Consider the following 17,551-nt stretch of genomic DNA (forward strand, 5'->3'; position numbering starts at 1 on the left):
AGGTATCTGAATTTATTCCACTGTGCCGTGCAGTTGAGAAGATTCGTCTTGTATTGTCAAGCGAGTATGAGACTCGAAAATTAATTAGCACCAGGGTGAGACGGTTAAAAGGTTATATAAAGAATCTAGACACGGAAATGCCTTGCATTTCTGACGAAAATACTAGTATTTGTGACTACGAGGCCGACAAGGAAGTATAAACCGCATAGCGTGTGACTCACAGCACAAAGTGAAAGTAGAACCTGAGAAACGCTAGCCCCCCCGCTTGGAGTGTAAAGCACATTTCCACGGTAAAAAAAAGTGTATTATTTTTTTTGCCCGAGCGTGGAAACTCTTCGAGTTTCTCATGCTAGCATCGCCAGAAACTCAAAGCATTTCTCTGGAAGTCCAAAGGACTTCTCAAGGGCGTTTTCAGAGTGTGTGAAACGCATAGCGTTTTCCACTCAAAGAGTTTTCGAAATGTTTTACATGAGAAGTCCTTAGACTTCCAGGATTTGCTTAAGCGTTTCAACATCAATACAACAATGAGAATAGTTCATAATCTGTTCTCGTTGACACCAAACTATGATCATATGATTTTGCTGTAGCTCTGTTAATTGTGACGACGTTAACAAGAAGTCTTCGTCACCATACACGTCAATAACTATTTTAACGGGGAAATACTGTCCCGAGAAACTCCTTGAGTTTCCAGAAACGCTAGCGTTTCCAAATGCGGTTTTTATTGCCTCGTGAAGAATTTGCTTATCATGAATATGAACTCGTGCATGAATGTACTCGGGTTGATACATTATACACAACCGTTTTTTTTTAAATGCGTGCTAGCACTTTCAACGATAACTTATGCTGGTTTTGATAGGGTATTTGCACGATAAAATGACGAAAATGGATCAGTGCAGAAAAAAAAACTATTATAAATATTATGGATCCCTTGACTTAGGACTTCACCAGTAAGTTCACGGAGACAGTCTCGCCACGCAGGTCCAACAAATCCCCCCGTTGGTTGACGAGTTTGAAATTTATCGTTGACAACCACGGATTATTACACCGCAGATAGACCACATTGATTGGTTCTTGCACAATCAGAAAACCAGGGGGGTCTTTTGGTGTGAACGTATACAGGATAAACCCCTGTTGGGCCGTCGTTGTGTCAGCGCTAGCGCTGTAGCTACCGTCGATGACGTCACATACAAGATTGACCGCGATAACATCTGTGATATTTACGATCCCGGGTGAGATGTGTCTGCCATCGGATGCTGTACTGTTGTCGTGCTTGAGAATAACCGGCTGCGGTTTTGTTCGCGTGTACGCGGCGGAAATATCTTCGAAAGATTCATCGATGAGATCCTGGACTGATTTTCGTAGCGCAGGTGCGTTATATCCAGGAAATTTAAAATCTGGAATATCCTTCACGGGAATACCATATCGGGTTGCAAATTCTAATCTAGTTTGCTGTCCATATTCCCCCAAGACATTCCGAGGATCCTCCTTAAACGCATCCGGATCCCCGAGATCCAACAACAACTGAATTATTTTTAGATTTATGATTTCCATCGCGGATGCGAGTTTGTTTAGTTTTTCTATGGTTGTGATAATGTCACCGCGTGGTCTTGTCGTATCGGAAATATAATCTTGAAAATATCCCCGCAACAATTGTAGCTGTTGTTGATGTTCGGTCTTGATCGGAATAAAAAATTTAGATTCTATATCATCAAATTTGTAAATATCTGCAATGGGAGTTCCATCATCACGTGGAACCTCGACACTCCAAAAATTGAATATATCATTTGGTGCCCTAAGATTTCCCCCCCTTTTCTTTTCTTTTGTTAGTAATCTATCTGCAAGGGAAAAATAATTGCTGTACGCGAGGTCGTGTATTTCTTCCTTGGTGGTCTCAAAATCCGATTTTTTAGGTTTTGGTTGACCCGGTTCGACCTCGGGTCGTTTTTGTGGCCATCCTAATACTGTTCGAATTGTGCTGTTGTAAATATCCACGGCGTATCCCGGTGTTGAGATTTCAATGACCGCAGACAGCGTTGGTTCGTGCGCGGTCACAGATATTTTGGCTTCCTTGCCGGTGATTCGTTTTATTTGGTGTTGTATCTCATTATTGATTTCTTCGATCTGATAACTCCCAGTGGGTAGCGTAATTGTATCCCAGTCGAATTCGTCAGAGTCGGCTTTGGTTTTCCACGAAAACACAAACGAATTATTTGGCTGCTGACCGCCAAATGATTCCGCTCTGACATTAGGCCAGCTGTGATACGCACTGAGCTTCGACAACGCGATTTCGTTCACGGCAATTGGAGTTCGAAAATTAATGCTGAATTCTGGTGTCGTCGAGGACACTGAGATCATTGTGGTCCTTACCGGTGTTGTGTTTGTGACTATTTGTTGAAGCAGTTCCTGTGGCGTTGCCATCAGTGACATTATTTATTTGTTTAGTTTTCAAATAGTCATTGTACGCATCTGACATTAGTTTGAATTCAGAATCTGATATCAACGCGGCGTCGCTGGATTGCGCGTCTAACGATGATGATATCAGCGATGATAATTTCTGATATGCGGTCGTGGCTGTATTTAATTTTGTCGTGTAATCGTGTAATTTTGTGTTAGCACACGAGGATATTTTTTTTGCTATGATGCCGAAAACTCCTGCCGTGGTTGTGGTCGCACAAACAGAGATCGTGGCGGCGACTGCAATTACCGGAGTGACCGCTGATAGTATTACTCCCGCGGATGCAACAACGGCAGATACTGAATAAACCGCGATGTCTAACACTGTTATGCGGCGCTTGTATTTTTTTACTTTTTGACTGGTTACTTCGATGACAGTTTTTAACTCAGATTGCCACTCACGGACTTGATTGTATCGATATTGTTGAGCATCTGGCGTCGTTGACATTTATTTAAAAATCGCTGCCGATTTTCAATTACGCGGTAACCAATTGAGGCGTTGCAGCGACGAATTCCAAACACCACCAGTAAGATGTTGATGTTAAAGTATCGTCGGCGGCTTCAAGCATAAATGTTTCCTCGGTTCCGCTGTTTAGTATTACGGTTACAACCCCGGAATACTTATCGGTGGAATGTCTCCAAGGATATGTTGTGAAGATTTCAAATTTAGCGGGTGAAAACACAGACAACCTGTAAACACCGGTGGCTGTTGCTGTATATTTGATAGTGCTATTTTGTCGTGACCATGTTGCGAATCCCGATGATACCGTGAATACGATGTTGGTGATATGCCCGGGAGTAACTCCAGTGGGAACTTTAATCAAACTGGTTTTGTTAACGATCTCAGGAATACCCGATACGATATCCTGCTGTCTTTGTTTGATCGTGTTAATGTCGGTCTTTACATCAGCGAGTTTCACATCGACGACTGGAGGAGTTCCAAAGAACTTATCCACGGTTTCACTAGTTTTTTGCAAGTTTCTTTGGAGTCTTTTAAACCCGTTCACGTGAACATCATACTCTGACCGCAACGTGGCTAGTTTATCATCAACGGTGTCTACGTATTGTTTGTTTGCGGCATCTTCGAGACCTTCCGGATTTTTTAGAACGGTTATTTTGTTTCCATTCATGCTAAGTTCGCCTGTCATCGTGTCACCGGCTTTTTTCACACATTTATCAACACCTTTATCAATACTGTCTTTGATGCTTGCGATTGATATGTTCGAGTCCTTGATCCGGCCGCCATCACTAAATGCAACGAAGTTATCCTTGGTAGCTCCAAGAACTTTGCGAATTATATCATTCCACTTAATGTTGCTCGTTCTTAGTTTTCCCTGCTTGTCCTGAAAAATAGCAACTTCATCTGGGTCAACTCCAGCTATATTCAAAAGATTATCGACTTCATCTCGGGTCGCATATTTTGAGAGATCAGCATCTGTGCTTGGTTTGACTTTTCTTGTGAAAGGTCTTCCGTAAATATCCACCATTATTCTTATTGCTGTTTTTCAAATGCGAGCATGAAAATGCTAAGCATTTCTCGATGCGGTATATTCATACACTACTTTATGAGGAGACGTTGCTGGATTTCTTGAGATTGCATCAAGAACATTTAAAACCTCGTTTCCACAAATGGGCGGATCAACTAATGTTTGTGTTGGTAGCGTCGACTGCCACACTGGAATATTAAAAAATCTGCTGTTGAGAGTGCGAGGCACTCCGCGGACATACCCGAGAAACTCAGTTGGCGGTGCTAAACCGTACGAATCGAAATAGATAATTCCACGTGGATCGATCGCGTAAGCAACCCAGTGAGTTCCAGGACCATCTTTGTTGTCGAGATTGATAATGCCAGTTTCTGGATTATTCGGCCGCGTCGGTAATTGATCTCGCATAAATACTCCTCTGAAATGTTTTATACGCAATTTTTTAACAGCATCGAGTAAATCAAAATTGCTCAACGGCGTTAGAATTTTTTTGGATACCATGATGGTGGAGTTCCTGGTAGTCTTAGCCCTGATCCGCGAGTGGATCTCCCCTTTTTTTTCTTATACCCGTTTCCGGTTGCCTTCTTTAGTGCCATTCCAGCTGCGGTTCCAACTGCACCTAACGCTGCAGCTTTTGCCGCTGCGCCAAGTAATCCTGGAATTGCAGCAGCTAGTATTGGGATGAGGGGAAATATTCCACCGGTTTTAGTCATGTCCTTGATAGCTGCAGCAGAGAAATCAAGGCGGATACCGGTTTTTGCTGTTAGTGCCTTATTAAAATGTTTAATCTGAGTATTAGTCAACGACAGCTTGTTTGGAGCAGTAATCTGATCTCGTTTTAGTGTTATTGATGTCCCGCACGTGCTTGCGTTCTTTGATTGCAATTTCTTCGTTTGACCGGAAGTCAAGGTGACATTAACATGACTGTATGACATTATATCCTAAGTTTGATTTTAATTGCGTTACATATTCTCGATTGGAGCGTCGATGACCCTCATTCGTCCGCCAACACCTTCAAGCAGCATTGCTTTATCGGAGAGTATGACAGCGATCGCTCTAAAACCAGCAGGCGGGCCGAGGGGAAACTCACCTACACGAGCTTTGAAGTGTATATCAACGACAGATTGTTTTGTTAGATCCAAATGTTCCAGCGAAAAGTAATAAATCGGATACAGCGTTGTAAAATCCAGTTGTGATATCTGCAACCCGGTATCAATATTTTGATCACGTCCCATAAATGTCATCAAACGATGATACGCCCGTGCAACTTCATTTCGCTCATAATCTATCAGTATATCCTCGGATGGTTCCTGATGCCCGTTTATCCGCAGCGAAACCTCAGAGACACCAAGTTTGTCAAATATCATATTACTCTGTAGTTGGGAAGACAACCTCGCATTTTGCTGGAGTGCAACAAAAATATGTCGCGGCGCTGATATTCCCTGTTGTGATGCTATGTGCCACGTGAACTGCCCAGCACCGGCACCTTGAATGGAATCTGTTGATGTTGTTAACCACGATATCAGTGATTTACCACCTGTGTCCATGAAAGAGAGTAATCGTTGCTCTTCAGTGATCGATGGGGACATCACTGGCATCCACAAAGCAAGCTTGAATAATATTACTTTACCGCCAGCAACACCGTCTTCTCGCCAGATAGCGTCAACGTCATCACTTTTTCGGTTAAGTACAACTGTATGATTGGCTCCAAAAATAACCTTTCTGACATGTCTGCAAAATCCAAAGATGTGAGACAGTGGAATTGCGCATGAAAATCTCCTACGTTCACCTGATAACATTAATTTACGTGTAGCAAAACCTAAATTGTACTCTGGACTAGGCCTTAATATTGGAAATGCAGCACCTGGTCTGGCCGCAAATCCAGCCGGTTGCGGGTCCATAGCAGTGCCTTGTGCTGTTTGTACTTGAATAGTAGATCTGTGTTCAGGATGATCAGAATTATCCTTAGCGAACATCATAGTCGGACCAGCTGATCTAGTGTAATCATCTGAGTATCTCGCTAATCCCAGGATTGTTGTAGCAACGTCGACATTATCCTGAATTATTTCAATTTCTCTTCCGTCAATGCTGTATGAAGCACTTTTGAACAGCGCCATGATACCGTTGTTAACAAAACCAACTCGAACATTAGCTCCGTATGCTGTATTAGCGACAACATCTGTTACAAGTTCACCCGTGACTTCAAGAAATGCTTCAGCGGGCAGGAAATATCTACTTGTATCCTGGACTCGTAATTCAATTCGTCCGCGTTGATTAGGTACTGTTGCCTCATAAGAATAATACTGATAATCGCGCACGGACTCATCTTTTAGTGTTGGTGCATCCATGTCGAACGCTGGATCAGATATAGGTTTGAACATTATATAAAATTATTGTCTTCTAAAACGAAATCCGCTTCCTGATATCAGGCTTGTATTTATTTGTTCGGGTGTTTGGGTTACAAGCTCTGCAAGTTTTTGATTGGCAGCCTGATTTATTACTTTACTGACGTCCGCGGGCATAAGTTCAGTACTGGCCAGTTTCACCGGTGGCGGTTTTTTTGATCTACGAGTTAACCGTAACAGTCTATCCTTGATTGACGCGAATGCCTTCCCGGCGAGATCACCAACAGATCCAAGGGCTTTATCCTTGACAACATCAATAGCTTTCATCGACAATTGTTTTGCAATCGGTAACACCTTAGGGGCTATTCTTGAAAACAAACCAGTAACTGTATCACCGAGACCATCTCCGTAGGTTGCTCTGTAGACTGGTAATCGCGAGTTCACTACGCGGACTGGTAACACGCTAGCGTGTCTAGGTTGAGAATTGTGCACGATCATTTTATTTAATTATTGTTTCTCTAACTAAATTTGCTAGTCGCTGTGGTAACCGTCTGCGAGTTCATCAATGAGTCCCCGGTAAACGCCGATATCCATAATGCCACGCTGAAATAGTCTCTGACAGATATCTGCGGCTTCATTTATAATTTCCGGAGAGTTGTTTCCGGCGCGTCTTCCTCCTATGAGAACTTCTAACCGTGATACGTCATTGACGATATTGTCAGGACAGATGGGGTTGTTATATCCGCGACCGGTGTATCCTTTTCCTGTTTTCTTTAGTTTTGCTGATGTTTTAACAATTTCATCAGTTACAGATCTTTCCTTTTTTTTTATTTTTTCTACCTTAGAGTAGGTACTTTTTTTCGGTATTTCTTTTTGTAATTTTTCTCTTTCCTCCATTAAATTTTTTAATTCATTTTGTAATTCTTTCATTCGCCTTTCCAGTTTTTCCTCTTCTGATATATCGGGGGGAGTGGGCAACGAAACAGGAACGGTAAAATCATCATCAGGAGCGCTAGCCCCCATTTGTTCAGGTGATGAAATTTCAGGCACTGGATCAGGCAGTGTCATTTGCAGGATTTGAGCTTGTGTTTTCTTCGCCGGTATTTTTGCCTGCTTTTTCATTTCCTTTTCCTGAATTTTTTTCTTCTTTTCTTCATCCCTTTCCTGCTTTTTCATTTCCTTTTCCTGAATTTTTGCCTGCTTTTCCTTTTCCTTTGCCTCCATTTGTCGGTCTCTTAGTTCCTTATTAACCCCAATTACGCCAGTTTTTATAAAATTATAGGTATCATCAGTGCTAGATATTCGAGAAATATCTCGGTTTACTTTGTAAACATAATCCCTCCAATCAGCCTGGGTCATACCCGAGGCAGCTCCTGGTTTTAGAAATTCTTGCCGGTTAGGATAATTTAAGACAATCCAAGTAGAAAACTCCTTAAGTTCATCCACGCTAGTAAGTGGAATATTTTTTATCTCAGTAATACCATCTTCGGTAAATTTATTAATAAATGTTTCCTTAGCAACTGTCACTACTCCGGCGGCACCTGGATCAACTACAGCACCTTCATCTGCCTGTTGCTGTTTAAGTTCTTCTATTGCTTGAAGTAACCCTCGTTTTGTTTTGGTAGGGTCAGCAGGATCAGGTTTTCCTACAATTGCAGTTTTAACTTCACCAGTAGCTGCTGTAATAGGCTTAAATAATTCCTCCGCAGATGTTGCAAACTCAACTCGCGCTTCTTGTCTTGCTCGTAATTTTTCTTTAACGGAATCATGGACCGGAATAAATTTTTTAATCGCGGCTAGTCGTTGTCGTGCCAATCTAGTTGTGAGTGCTTCTCCGATATTTGCCATTATTTATTTATCAATGATTTAATTCCGTTAACATAAAAATGTTTCCTTGGAAACTCATTTCGTAGAGCAGCAGGAGGGCGCAAACTACACCTGATTTTTCGATGATACCTCACCGTGGAAATTATGTCGGATACGAGTCGGATTTATTGAAGTAACTCGCGTTATATCAGCGGAAATACAAAGCATTTCCAAGGACATTTTTTTTTGTCTCGTTTTCTGAATAAAAGTGTTATTTCGTCGAAATAAGCCCTCTATCGGGAATAGTTTCAGTGGAAGGGGTATTTCGGAAAAGTATTTTGTAGGATTCGCCCTCCCTGCTGCTAACTGTAAAGGCAAATGTTTTTAATTCATGTATTAAGGTCAACAAAAGGTTGCAGTTTTTGGCTTGTACAATACAATGCACATTAAATTTAATTTGCAGATTATGTTGAATGTCTGATCAAAACAGCATTCACAACTGGACAGGTGTCTCACATGAATGATGAAGGAGTAAAACTTATGGTAGATGTATCACCACCATTATGTAGTCTGTATGAGAGGCCTGACAAGGATATTGCTACTCAAAATCTTCCTAGCATGTTTAATTGCTGTCAGCCTCATAAAAGCCAGTGTAGTTCAGACTTTGATCAGGAAAGGCAGTATGGATCCTCTGAACAACACATGATAGAATGATGACCCTCACTTCCTTGCCCAAGAAGTGCCAACACCACCGAGCAAATTGTCTATATGCTGTATATTGATGTCTTCTGAAATAATAATTTGAAAATTGAGTTTATGCATTAGATCAAATTTGGAAATCAAAAGTTTTAGTAGATAGTATTAGTAGTGGCCCAGTGTGATTTATCATTATTTTGTATATCAATAAAGTTAAATGATTCCAGTATAATCTGTGCATGCATATATACATATATATACAACCATCTTATTTTTCGACACAAAAAATGAAATAAAACAATATTTGTACATGTATACGTGCTGTTTTTTGGCATGATTCATCAGTATCACTGGTATAAAGGTTAGACAGTGTAGACCTCCAGAACATGGGTTCAATCCAAGAAGATGTCATAAAATGACTTGAAAAAGTGGTTTATTTATTTGCTGTATTAATAACCCCAATACTATGCTGTCATGCATAGATCATGAAAGCAAAATTTATAAAAACAAAAGAACATGAAAAATTACTCAGACATTTTACTTACTCATTTCCTTGTTCTGGATGTTCTCCAAATTGTTGTCTTTAATGGTAGTATGCAACTTTTAAAACATGGATGTTGAGACAAACTGCAATGAACCCTGGATGGTATGCTATACACTGTATCCCCTGGTATTCATTGCAGATATTTGTGACCTTCTCTATGTCACAACAACATACACATTCCCTTGCTGTAGGCATTACCAAACAAAGTCCACAATTACACATAAAATAGAGTTTTCTTCTTTAATGCATAGTGCTGTGCTTGTCAAATTTAATCTCATATTTATGAACACATCAATAGCACAGTACAATGACACAAACTGACTAAAGTCAGGAACAGATAAAATGTTTAGTACAGCACTGTAAAATTAAATTAGATATGAAAGAAAATAGAAGCTGCAAGAAGATGCTTACCACAGACAAAAAAGGTTTATTTCATAGTATATCAAAGTCAACTAATAGCATACATGAGAAATTCGAAATTCTAACTTATAATACAGTGTACAGAATATGAATTCAATTTTAATGTCATGAGGGTAATATCCTGCCTATTTCAATAGTTATGCCAAAGCAGACCTCCTCTCCTAGAAATCTTAAGTACTTCTAAATCATATCAACTTGTTCACAGGTTTTAAAAGCTTACAACTGTGATCCAATGTAGCTTTTACTTATCAACGTATAGATACGTCTCTACCCATGAAATGCTATACACTTGTGCAGCCTTTACTACAGGTGAGAAAAAAATCAAAATTTGTAAAGTAAAGGAACAGGAGACTGTCAATATCGTCGGATACACATATTTATCATAACTTAGGCCGTAGACATATTCAGAAAACAATTACCATGAATTGTCCGTCAACCTATCTTGTCTTTCTTCTTTGTCATCTTCATCTGCAACTTCGGATTGTTCAGTATTGGAAATATAGGGTTCAAACTGGTACGGATTAATTTGGGTGACGATACCAACTGAGCCTTTGTTTACAACAAGTGTTCATAATGTGACGTCACGCTTTGTTTTCAATAAATAACAGAAGTGGTCGGCGGTTGCATTTGGTTATTATCGTAAACATGTGCAAACGCGATATTAGGTAGGCTCCCACGCAGTTATTACTGAAAATTTTTCAATAGGATTTTTTACATTCGTATTTTGAATATATAATCTCTTTCACCAAGAAATGAACTGAATAAATGTTGATACACTGTTGTGGCACTTTAAAGATCTGAAAATGTTGCCTTTTGATGGAACCAAACAACAAGTATTAAGTTTACTAAATAGAATGCACTCACTGCCTAAGACTTATAAGATAAAGAATTTCATTGGCTGACAAATGGTTTAGATTTTTATGAGCAGGACACCAATCACAAGATATGATGGATTGCTGGTTGACTATGTAATGGACAAAAGATGAAATCTTCAGCAAAAATATTGCTTCATTTATTCCAAAGTAGGCCTAATGTACAGGGAGGAAAAAATCTCAACTCAAATCTAGGTGGAAGACTGTCAGCTGGGGATGTTGATAATTATCACATGCACTTAGGCAATAAATCTTATTAATTGTTGTAAAACTAAGTTCATTTTGCAACAGTATGTTATTTAAAAAAGTCCTTAGAGTTAAACTAAAGCACAATGTGCTAGTTTCCTTGTCAACTAAAATAACCATGTTCTCAATAGTGGACACGGTTATTTTAAAGAACAAGGACATTGAATATTTATTGCAGAAATGCATGTACTACTGTGGTTGAATTACTTTAACAAACAAGAAGCAGGTTAAGAGTATTTGCAACCCCCAGCATGTCTAAATGATCAAACATTTCAACCTGGTAGGGGTCACTGGGGCCACACATTTTATGTGCCTGAATTTCTTAAATACACAAGAAACTAAGAGGGTTCTGGTAGGGATCAACTGGCCTCACATTTTCCATTTCTGCAATGAACACTGCAATGGAAAGTATCTCTGTATAAAAATCTGGTCGACTTGGTGACTCAATGTATAAATTCTAAATGATCCAACCTGTGACCTTGTAGGGATCAATGGGCCCCACATTCTCCATTTCTGGAATGGAGAGTATACTCTGCCTAAAAATCTTGTCTGCTTGGTCAAGTTCCAGACTGTCTTCACTAATTTACATCCACTTGTCACATAATCAGCCCAGACAACAAAACAACACAAGAAAAGAATTCATTTAGAAATTTATTATTAAAAATAAAAGTTAAAAGAAAAGAACAAAATAAAAGGTTTGGTTTAAAAAAATTCAAATCAATGCATAATGTACATCACAAGGAATATTATTTAATTAAGATATAGTTACACAAGGAAATGCAACAATTTAAAATTAAAATCATTAATATGAAACAAATCACCGTTATCTAGGTTAAAACTGATAGTCATCACAGTGGACTTCACAGCAAATTAAAAACATGCTGGCACATGACCTAATGATTTACCCTGGCGATCTCATTACATAACTTGGGCTGAATGGGCAAGTATCTTGGGGACAGTAAACTGTCCCTTAGGCAGTGTGGACCACATATGGGCCAACAGTGCTTGGGTAGAGTTGGTACTGGGCCGATTGGATTGTGATCAATGCTGAAAGTCAATTCCAGATTGTGCTCAAATTGTATCATGGTTTAGCAGAAAAGTACTGATACAGAAGAGGACAGTAGTGTATTATCAATCTTCTGACCATAATTAAGACTTCCCTTGTGAAAGATTGCATTTACCCAGGATTGAAGTCTTGCAAAGAGGAATTTCAAAAGAAACTGATTAGTCCCAGGTGCTGGACTTTAAAATTTATAATCTGTATATCCCTACATTTGTATATAAAAGCGAGACAGCAATCATTTTTCACATCATCAATACAGAAATACAGCCTAGAATGAAAACTGCTTTTAGTCTGATGTTTTTGTCTTTATTGATGTTTAGAAAATAATACTATCACTGAAACAGAAATCCCTCATGCCTGCCCACATCAAGTTTCATTACTCGTTAATCTGATTAAAATCAAATCTCCACTGTCCAATGTCTGTGATGGCTTGAGTCCCAGGCTCGGCTAACATGGGTATGTGAGAAAGCTTGCCAGTAGCTTCTCGTGGGTCGGTGGTTCTTCCCAGGATTTTCCAGGGTTCTTCCTCCACCAGTTATACTGGCCGCCACATATAGCCTATCTTGTGCTGAAAAATGGCATTAAACCCTACAACAACAACCAATGTCCAATGCGAAGATCGGACAGCAAACGCTACGGGGTCATATTTTGGTCACCTATGTTATTACCATAATCACTGATTTTATCAGCCAGTCAGATAAGTCTTACATCTTCACATTTGGGAGACTGAACAATGTGGCTAAACTGAATCAATGTGTGCCGAATAATCTGATTCACTTTCAGATTTTTGAAAGCTTCACTTCCATTGGCTAATTTACAGGTCATCAGAAGATGTCACCTAAGCAGTCACTGTACAATCTTCATGTAGGACAGTGGAAATATGATTTTAATCAGACTGCACTACTCGTATAACCAACTCCAAATAAAACCCAATAAATCCTACTGATTACACGTATACGCACACATGTATACATTAATTTGTATTCTTTATATGACAGCTACATGTATATGGCAATAACATATGTAAGTACATATCTGATAAAACAATGAATTTCTTGACAAAGAGTAAATAGAAAAACTACTAGCTCAATTGTATATAGTCAGACAGATGAATTTTCTTTGGTCATAAATCATATGCAAATGTGCAAAATTAGTTTAATTAGAGTATTCCCAAAACTTCCAAAGTCAGAAATTGGAGACAATTTAAGGCTGAGGTCACATCACAAAACATTCTGACAAAGCAAGTACAGAATTAGCCCAGAGATTTTTCTAGGATTATTGGGACTTAAGCCTGGGATGATCATTTTTGGAATGAGATATTGTTAACTATTACTTTGGTGCATCATTGGACCCTGGGGACCCATACAAAGTCCCTAATAGTCCCAAGCTGTATAAAAAAAACTGCCACTTTTGAATAATTTGAAGTACTGCATTGTATGAATGTCAGATTTCAATACACAGCCATACTAGGAACATGATTCTTTTTATATAAGACATCACAGAATAAATTGTGCTGATGTACCATTAAATATCAATGCATAATGTGTGTATTACATTACACTCACAGGTCAAATATTTTGCTCAGGGTTCACCTTAGAATTTTGAAAGTTGCAGTCCTTCCAGGGAAAAGGTAGCAGTCCCTATCCTAAAACCAGGAGTCCCAATAACGATACATTTTTCCTCAATGCAATATTTCTGAGTATTGTGTACATATATATTATTGTGCCAACCATATATGTCATCAGAATGCCAATGCTCATTCATTGTGAAATATTTAGTATTATAATAAATGAAAGAAAATGAAGGCAGTTGACAACCATGGTAACCACAATGATTGATTGATGATACATGTAATAGTGACTGTTGTTTATCATGCAGTAATAAAGAAGAAAAGCACAAATGATTGATTGATGATACATGTAATAGTGACTGTTGTTTATCATGCAGTAATAAAGTAGAAAAGCACAATAATTTCTTTGTTCCGTACAAAAGTAGCATATGGGCATATTTTATGCAAGTAACCCTAAACAAAATATTTTTTGGAGCCACACTACCCCATTTTCAAAAATTTTGCTACCCTCAAACAAAACAAATCATGGCAACCCTATGCAACCCTCCAGAATGTCATTACGACCCTTATCTGGGTTGTGACACTAGGGTTGGGAACCAGTTTTATGCAAATAAATTGTCTAAAATCGCAAAAGAAATTTTTCATGTATTCATATTACATAAAACAATCTTAATTTCAACATTTAACCTGAATTCTTATCTTAATTTTATAAATAACAATTTTACTCTTTGTGTCACAAATGTATCTCAAGTCCATTAGATAAGAAATCTTAAATATCTGTGGAATTTTTAGGGTGAAATCACTACTTAATATCCTGACTTTTTCCAAATTTCAATTTGCCAATGTAACAATGGGTCTACTCCAACACCCACCCTTTTTGAAAAGCAATAGGCAAGTTTACAAAAATCTTGGCAAAATTAAAACAATTTAGTGACCACAATTAAAAATAAGCATGCTTGTTAAATGAATGTTAAGTCTGTCTATGATTATAATTAAATCACAATGAGGTCAAGGCAAGTAGTTTTAAGGTGGCAGTGCAGTTTAGATTTTACAATTGACCTCTCTCTTTTCAGCTCATCTCACATGCATTATTTGGTCAAAAATGACTACAAATTTACCAATAGGTTCCACAGCTATGGTGAAGACTTTTAACTTCATTGACCTCAGATACTAACATTTAAGTTATTATGCATTTCTTTTTGGTACAGCATATAATAATGCGTTTGTATGGATATGACTTTTATAGCACGAGACAAAATTAGATTTTTATGTACTTACTCAGTCTCATCATTCCCAAAGATAAGTACACCATCTTGTGGTTCATAGTCTTTGTCTGCTTTAGCTGTTCCATCAGATGTATGATAAGGTACATGGACAATACCCCTGGCTCCCGATGATCGTATAACTTTAACTGACACTTCGCCAATTGCTTCTGAAACAAAAACCTCTGGCTCTTCAAAGTGGAAGATGCCTGGGTGGTCATCATCCAGGATCATGACAGTTGCTACAAATGGGGTCACCAACTTTGCCATATCTTCTGAGTTGCTGCTTTCAAACAGTCCCTCTGCATCTCCAATTCTAATATTGCTCAAACGTACATAGAAATGCTCATCTTCTTCAAAAATGTCATCATCAATAATTGTGACAGGAAACTGCTTGTGAGTCTCCATAGAGTAAAAAACAAGAGTGCCCTCTGCAGTTTCATAGTCTGAGCCTGCATTAGCAGTGCCATCTTCAGTTTTGTAATCAACATACAAGGTTTTATTCAAATTCCCACCTTCCCTTGAGACTGTCAGATTGAATGTGCCAATATTTTCCAATACTGTGTAGTGGCCAGGGTTAAAAAACACAGAAGTTACATCATCATCTCTCTCATCTTCATTTACATCATCAAGATGGTCTCGACTCTCAATTTTTGACTTTTTAATGACATTACCTCCACCAGTTATTTTGCGTGTAGCTTGAATACGGTAGAAAGCACGGCTTTTTGGGCCACGATTTATTGCCTCTAGTTCTGCCATCTTTTCCAATGCTTTCATGTCAGCACTTGGGTGTTTCTTTCTGAGCTCTCGTAAAATGTTCATATACTCTTCACGATGATGTTCAAATTCATGAAGGTCTGGATCCTCTTGATCAAGGCCTTCGAAAAACACCTCATCTTCAACATGACTAGCTCTTCCCATTTCAGTATCCCCTTCACCTGCAACAACCATACCCCTATGTTTTGATGCTCTATACTTTTTGGCTAAAAACTTGTTGAAAAAAATCTTTTTGTCAGCTAAATAGGCAGTGACCACAGTCAATGGAAAGAAAAATAATGTTAAAACAGCTTCCCATACTTCAATTATACCATAGCTTGAAACAGACATAATAAAATAGAGCCAAACATAGGCAAATATACTCCAACTTGCTGTGATAAAGAAGACTCGAAGGTGCTTCAGTCTTCGAATTTCTCCGCTGGGCACACAAGCAACACATATTGCAATAATGACAAACAAGTTAAATGCAGCACTACCAACAATAGTACTTGGACCAAGGTCCCCACCCTGAAATTTATTTCCACAAATTTCTATAATCGACAAAAGAATTTCTGGCGCTGATGTGCCTAGAGCCATAAGTGTCAAATTTGAAACTGTCTCATTCCAAATGCGAACAATTACAACAGTAGTTTCTCCAGATGGTTTTTTAATGACAACTTCTTTCTCCTTTGATGTGATTACTTCAATGGCAGCCATAAAGCGATCAGCTATGATGGAAACACCAAGAAACATGTACATCATTGCAGCGAAGTAAACAGTTGCTCTTGCTGCTTTATCACCAGGACTTAAATTTCCAGCTGGTAACCATATTGGAATAATTATTCCATTTTTGCATTTTTCTGCATCTCTAGTGCAAACTTTTGTTGAACTGTCAGTGCCATTCTGGGCACTGACAGAATCTACGTGATCCAAGACTACCAACAATACAAGAGCACATATCACTAACATTTGCCTGTTACAACCTAATCCATCAAATGGAAATTTCGCCATAGTTAAAGTTGAAATAAAACTGTTCAATTTTTCCTGTAACAATTTACAATGACGCACATATCGAATTGGTAGAGAAATTAAGATAGTGTATAATTATGAAGGCAATAGTTCTTTAAACATTTTTGTTTAATACTAATCACTTGCTAAAAGATGCACATTGGTATAAATCAGTCTCAAATATTTACTCACATCAAAACGAATTTGTAAAAAGCATAAGCTTGAAACTAATCAAGACAGTAAGTTAATTCACATTTGCCACCGAGAACTTTTCTCTATGAACAATACGCAAACGTTCCAATAGTCCTAATAATCGTCTCAGAATACACTAGCAACACGCCATTAACATTTATATTAATGCTTCGTCAACATAATGCTCAGCTACCCATATAATTTGATTTCAGTGGTCAGTATGTCTCTTCCTCCGTTATTCACCCAGTAAAAACTGTTAAGTTCAATGGTCTTTACTGTAGAGCGAAGTAGAAGCTTACCATCTCGACACAATTAAGACAGATTCACGCCGGTTGAAAGGTTGATAATAAGCTGAGGCTATCACAGTCTTACAAACAGATCTTAAAATATACAAACTTTTTTCGGTACATATCCGGCGTAGCTACATGATGTTATCCTATAACCATCTACAGCAGCATCTGCCGTCTGCTCTACTTTTGGGCATTGTTCGCCCGACTTACAACGCCCCCGCTGAAGCCAAGCGATGTAAGGGAAACTACTCTGTCCTTGGTTCCCTCCCCATCAGCAGAAGGTAGTTTTATCCAATTTACTGTTTCAAAAGTTACGAAGATAACCATAACAGCAGATTAATACGCCGTGTACCGTATTTATTATACAATATACCTGAGTTTACGCTACAATTGTTTATTTGATGTATTTCATGCATGAGCTTGTTTTACGGTGACTAAACTTTTTAGTCCCGTGGTCACAAGCAGAACATTCCCTGCAAGTCAGAATATGTCTAGGTATTTCGATCATCGTGTCTTGAAAGGGATAAAATGCTGGTGAAAACC

At 38.6% G+C, this 17,551-nt stretch overlaps 1 protein-coding gene across 2 annotated transcripts in view; it reads right to left on the reverse strand.

Moving 5' to 3' along the window:
• LOC149808343 (sodium/calcium exchanger 1-like) overlaps nt 1-17,198 on the reverse strand; it is a 131,697-nt gene extending 114,499 nt beyond the window's left edge. For both annotated transcript variants that reach the window (XM_089975922.1, XM_089975916.1), the window contains exon 1: nt 14,779-17,198. In XM_089975922.1, coding sequence (XP_089832048.1) covers nt 14,779-16,529 — 1,751 coding nt within the window. In that variant the 5' untranslated portion in view covers nt 16,530-17,198. The remainder of the gene's footprint in view (nt 1-14,778) is intronic.
• Between the last annotated feature and the right edge of the window lie 353 nt (nt 17,199-17,551).

The sequence above is a fragment of the Sinohyriopsis cumingii genome, chromosome 1 (assembly GCF_028554795.1).
Source record: "Sinohyriopsis cumingii isolate HCF-2022 chromosome 1, ASM2855479v2, whole genome shotgun sequence".
In the NCBI taxonomy this organism is placed as follows: Eukaryota; Metazoa; Mollusca; class Bivalvia; order Unionida; family Unionidae; genus Sinohyriopsis; species Sinohyriopsis cumingii.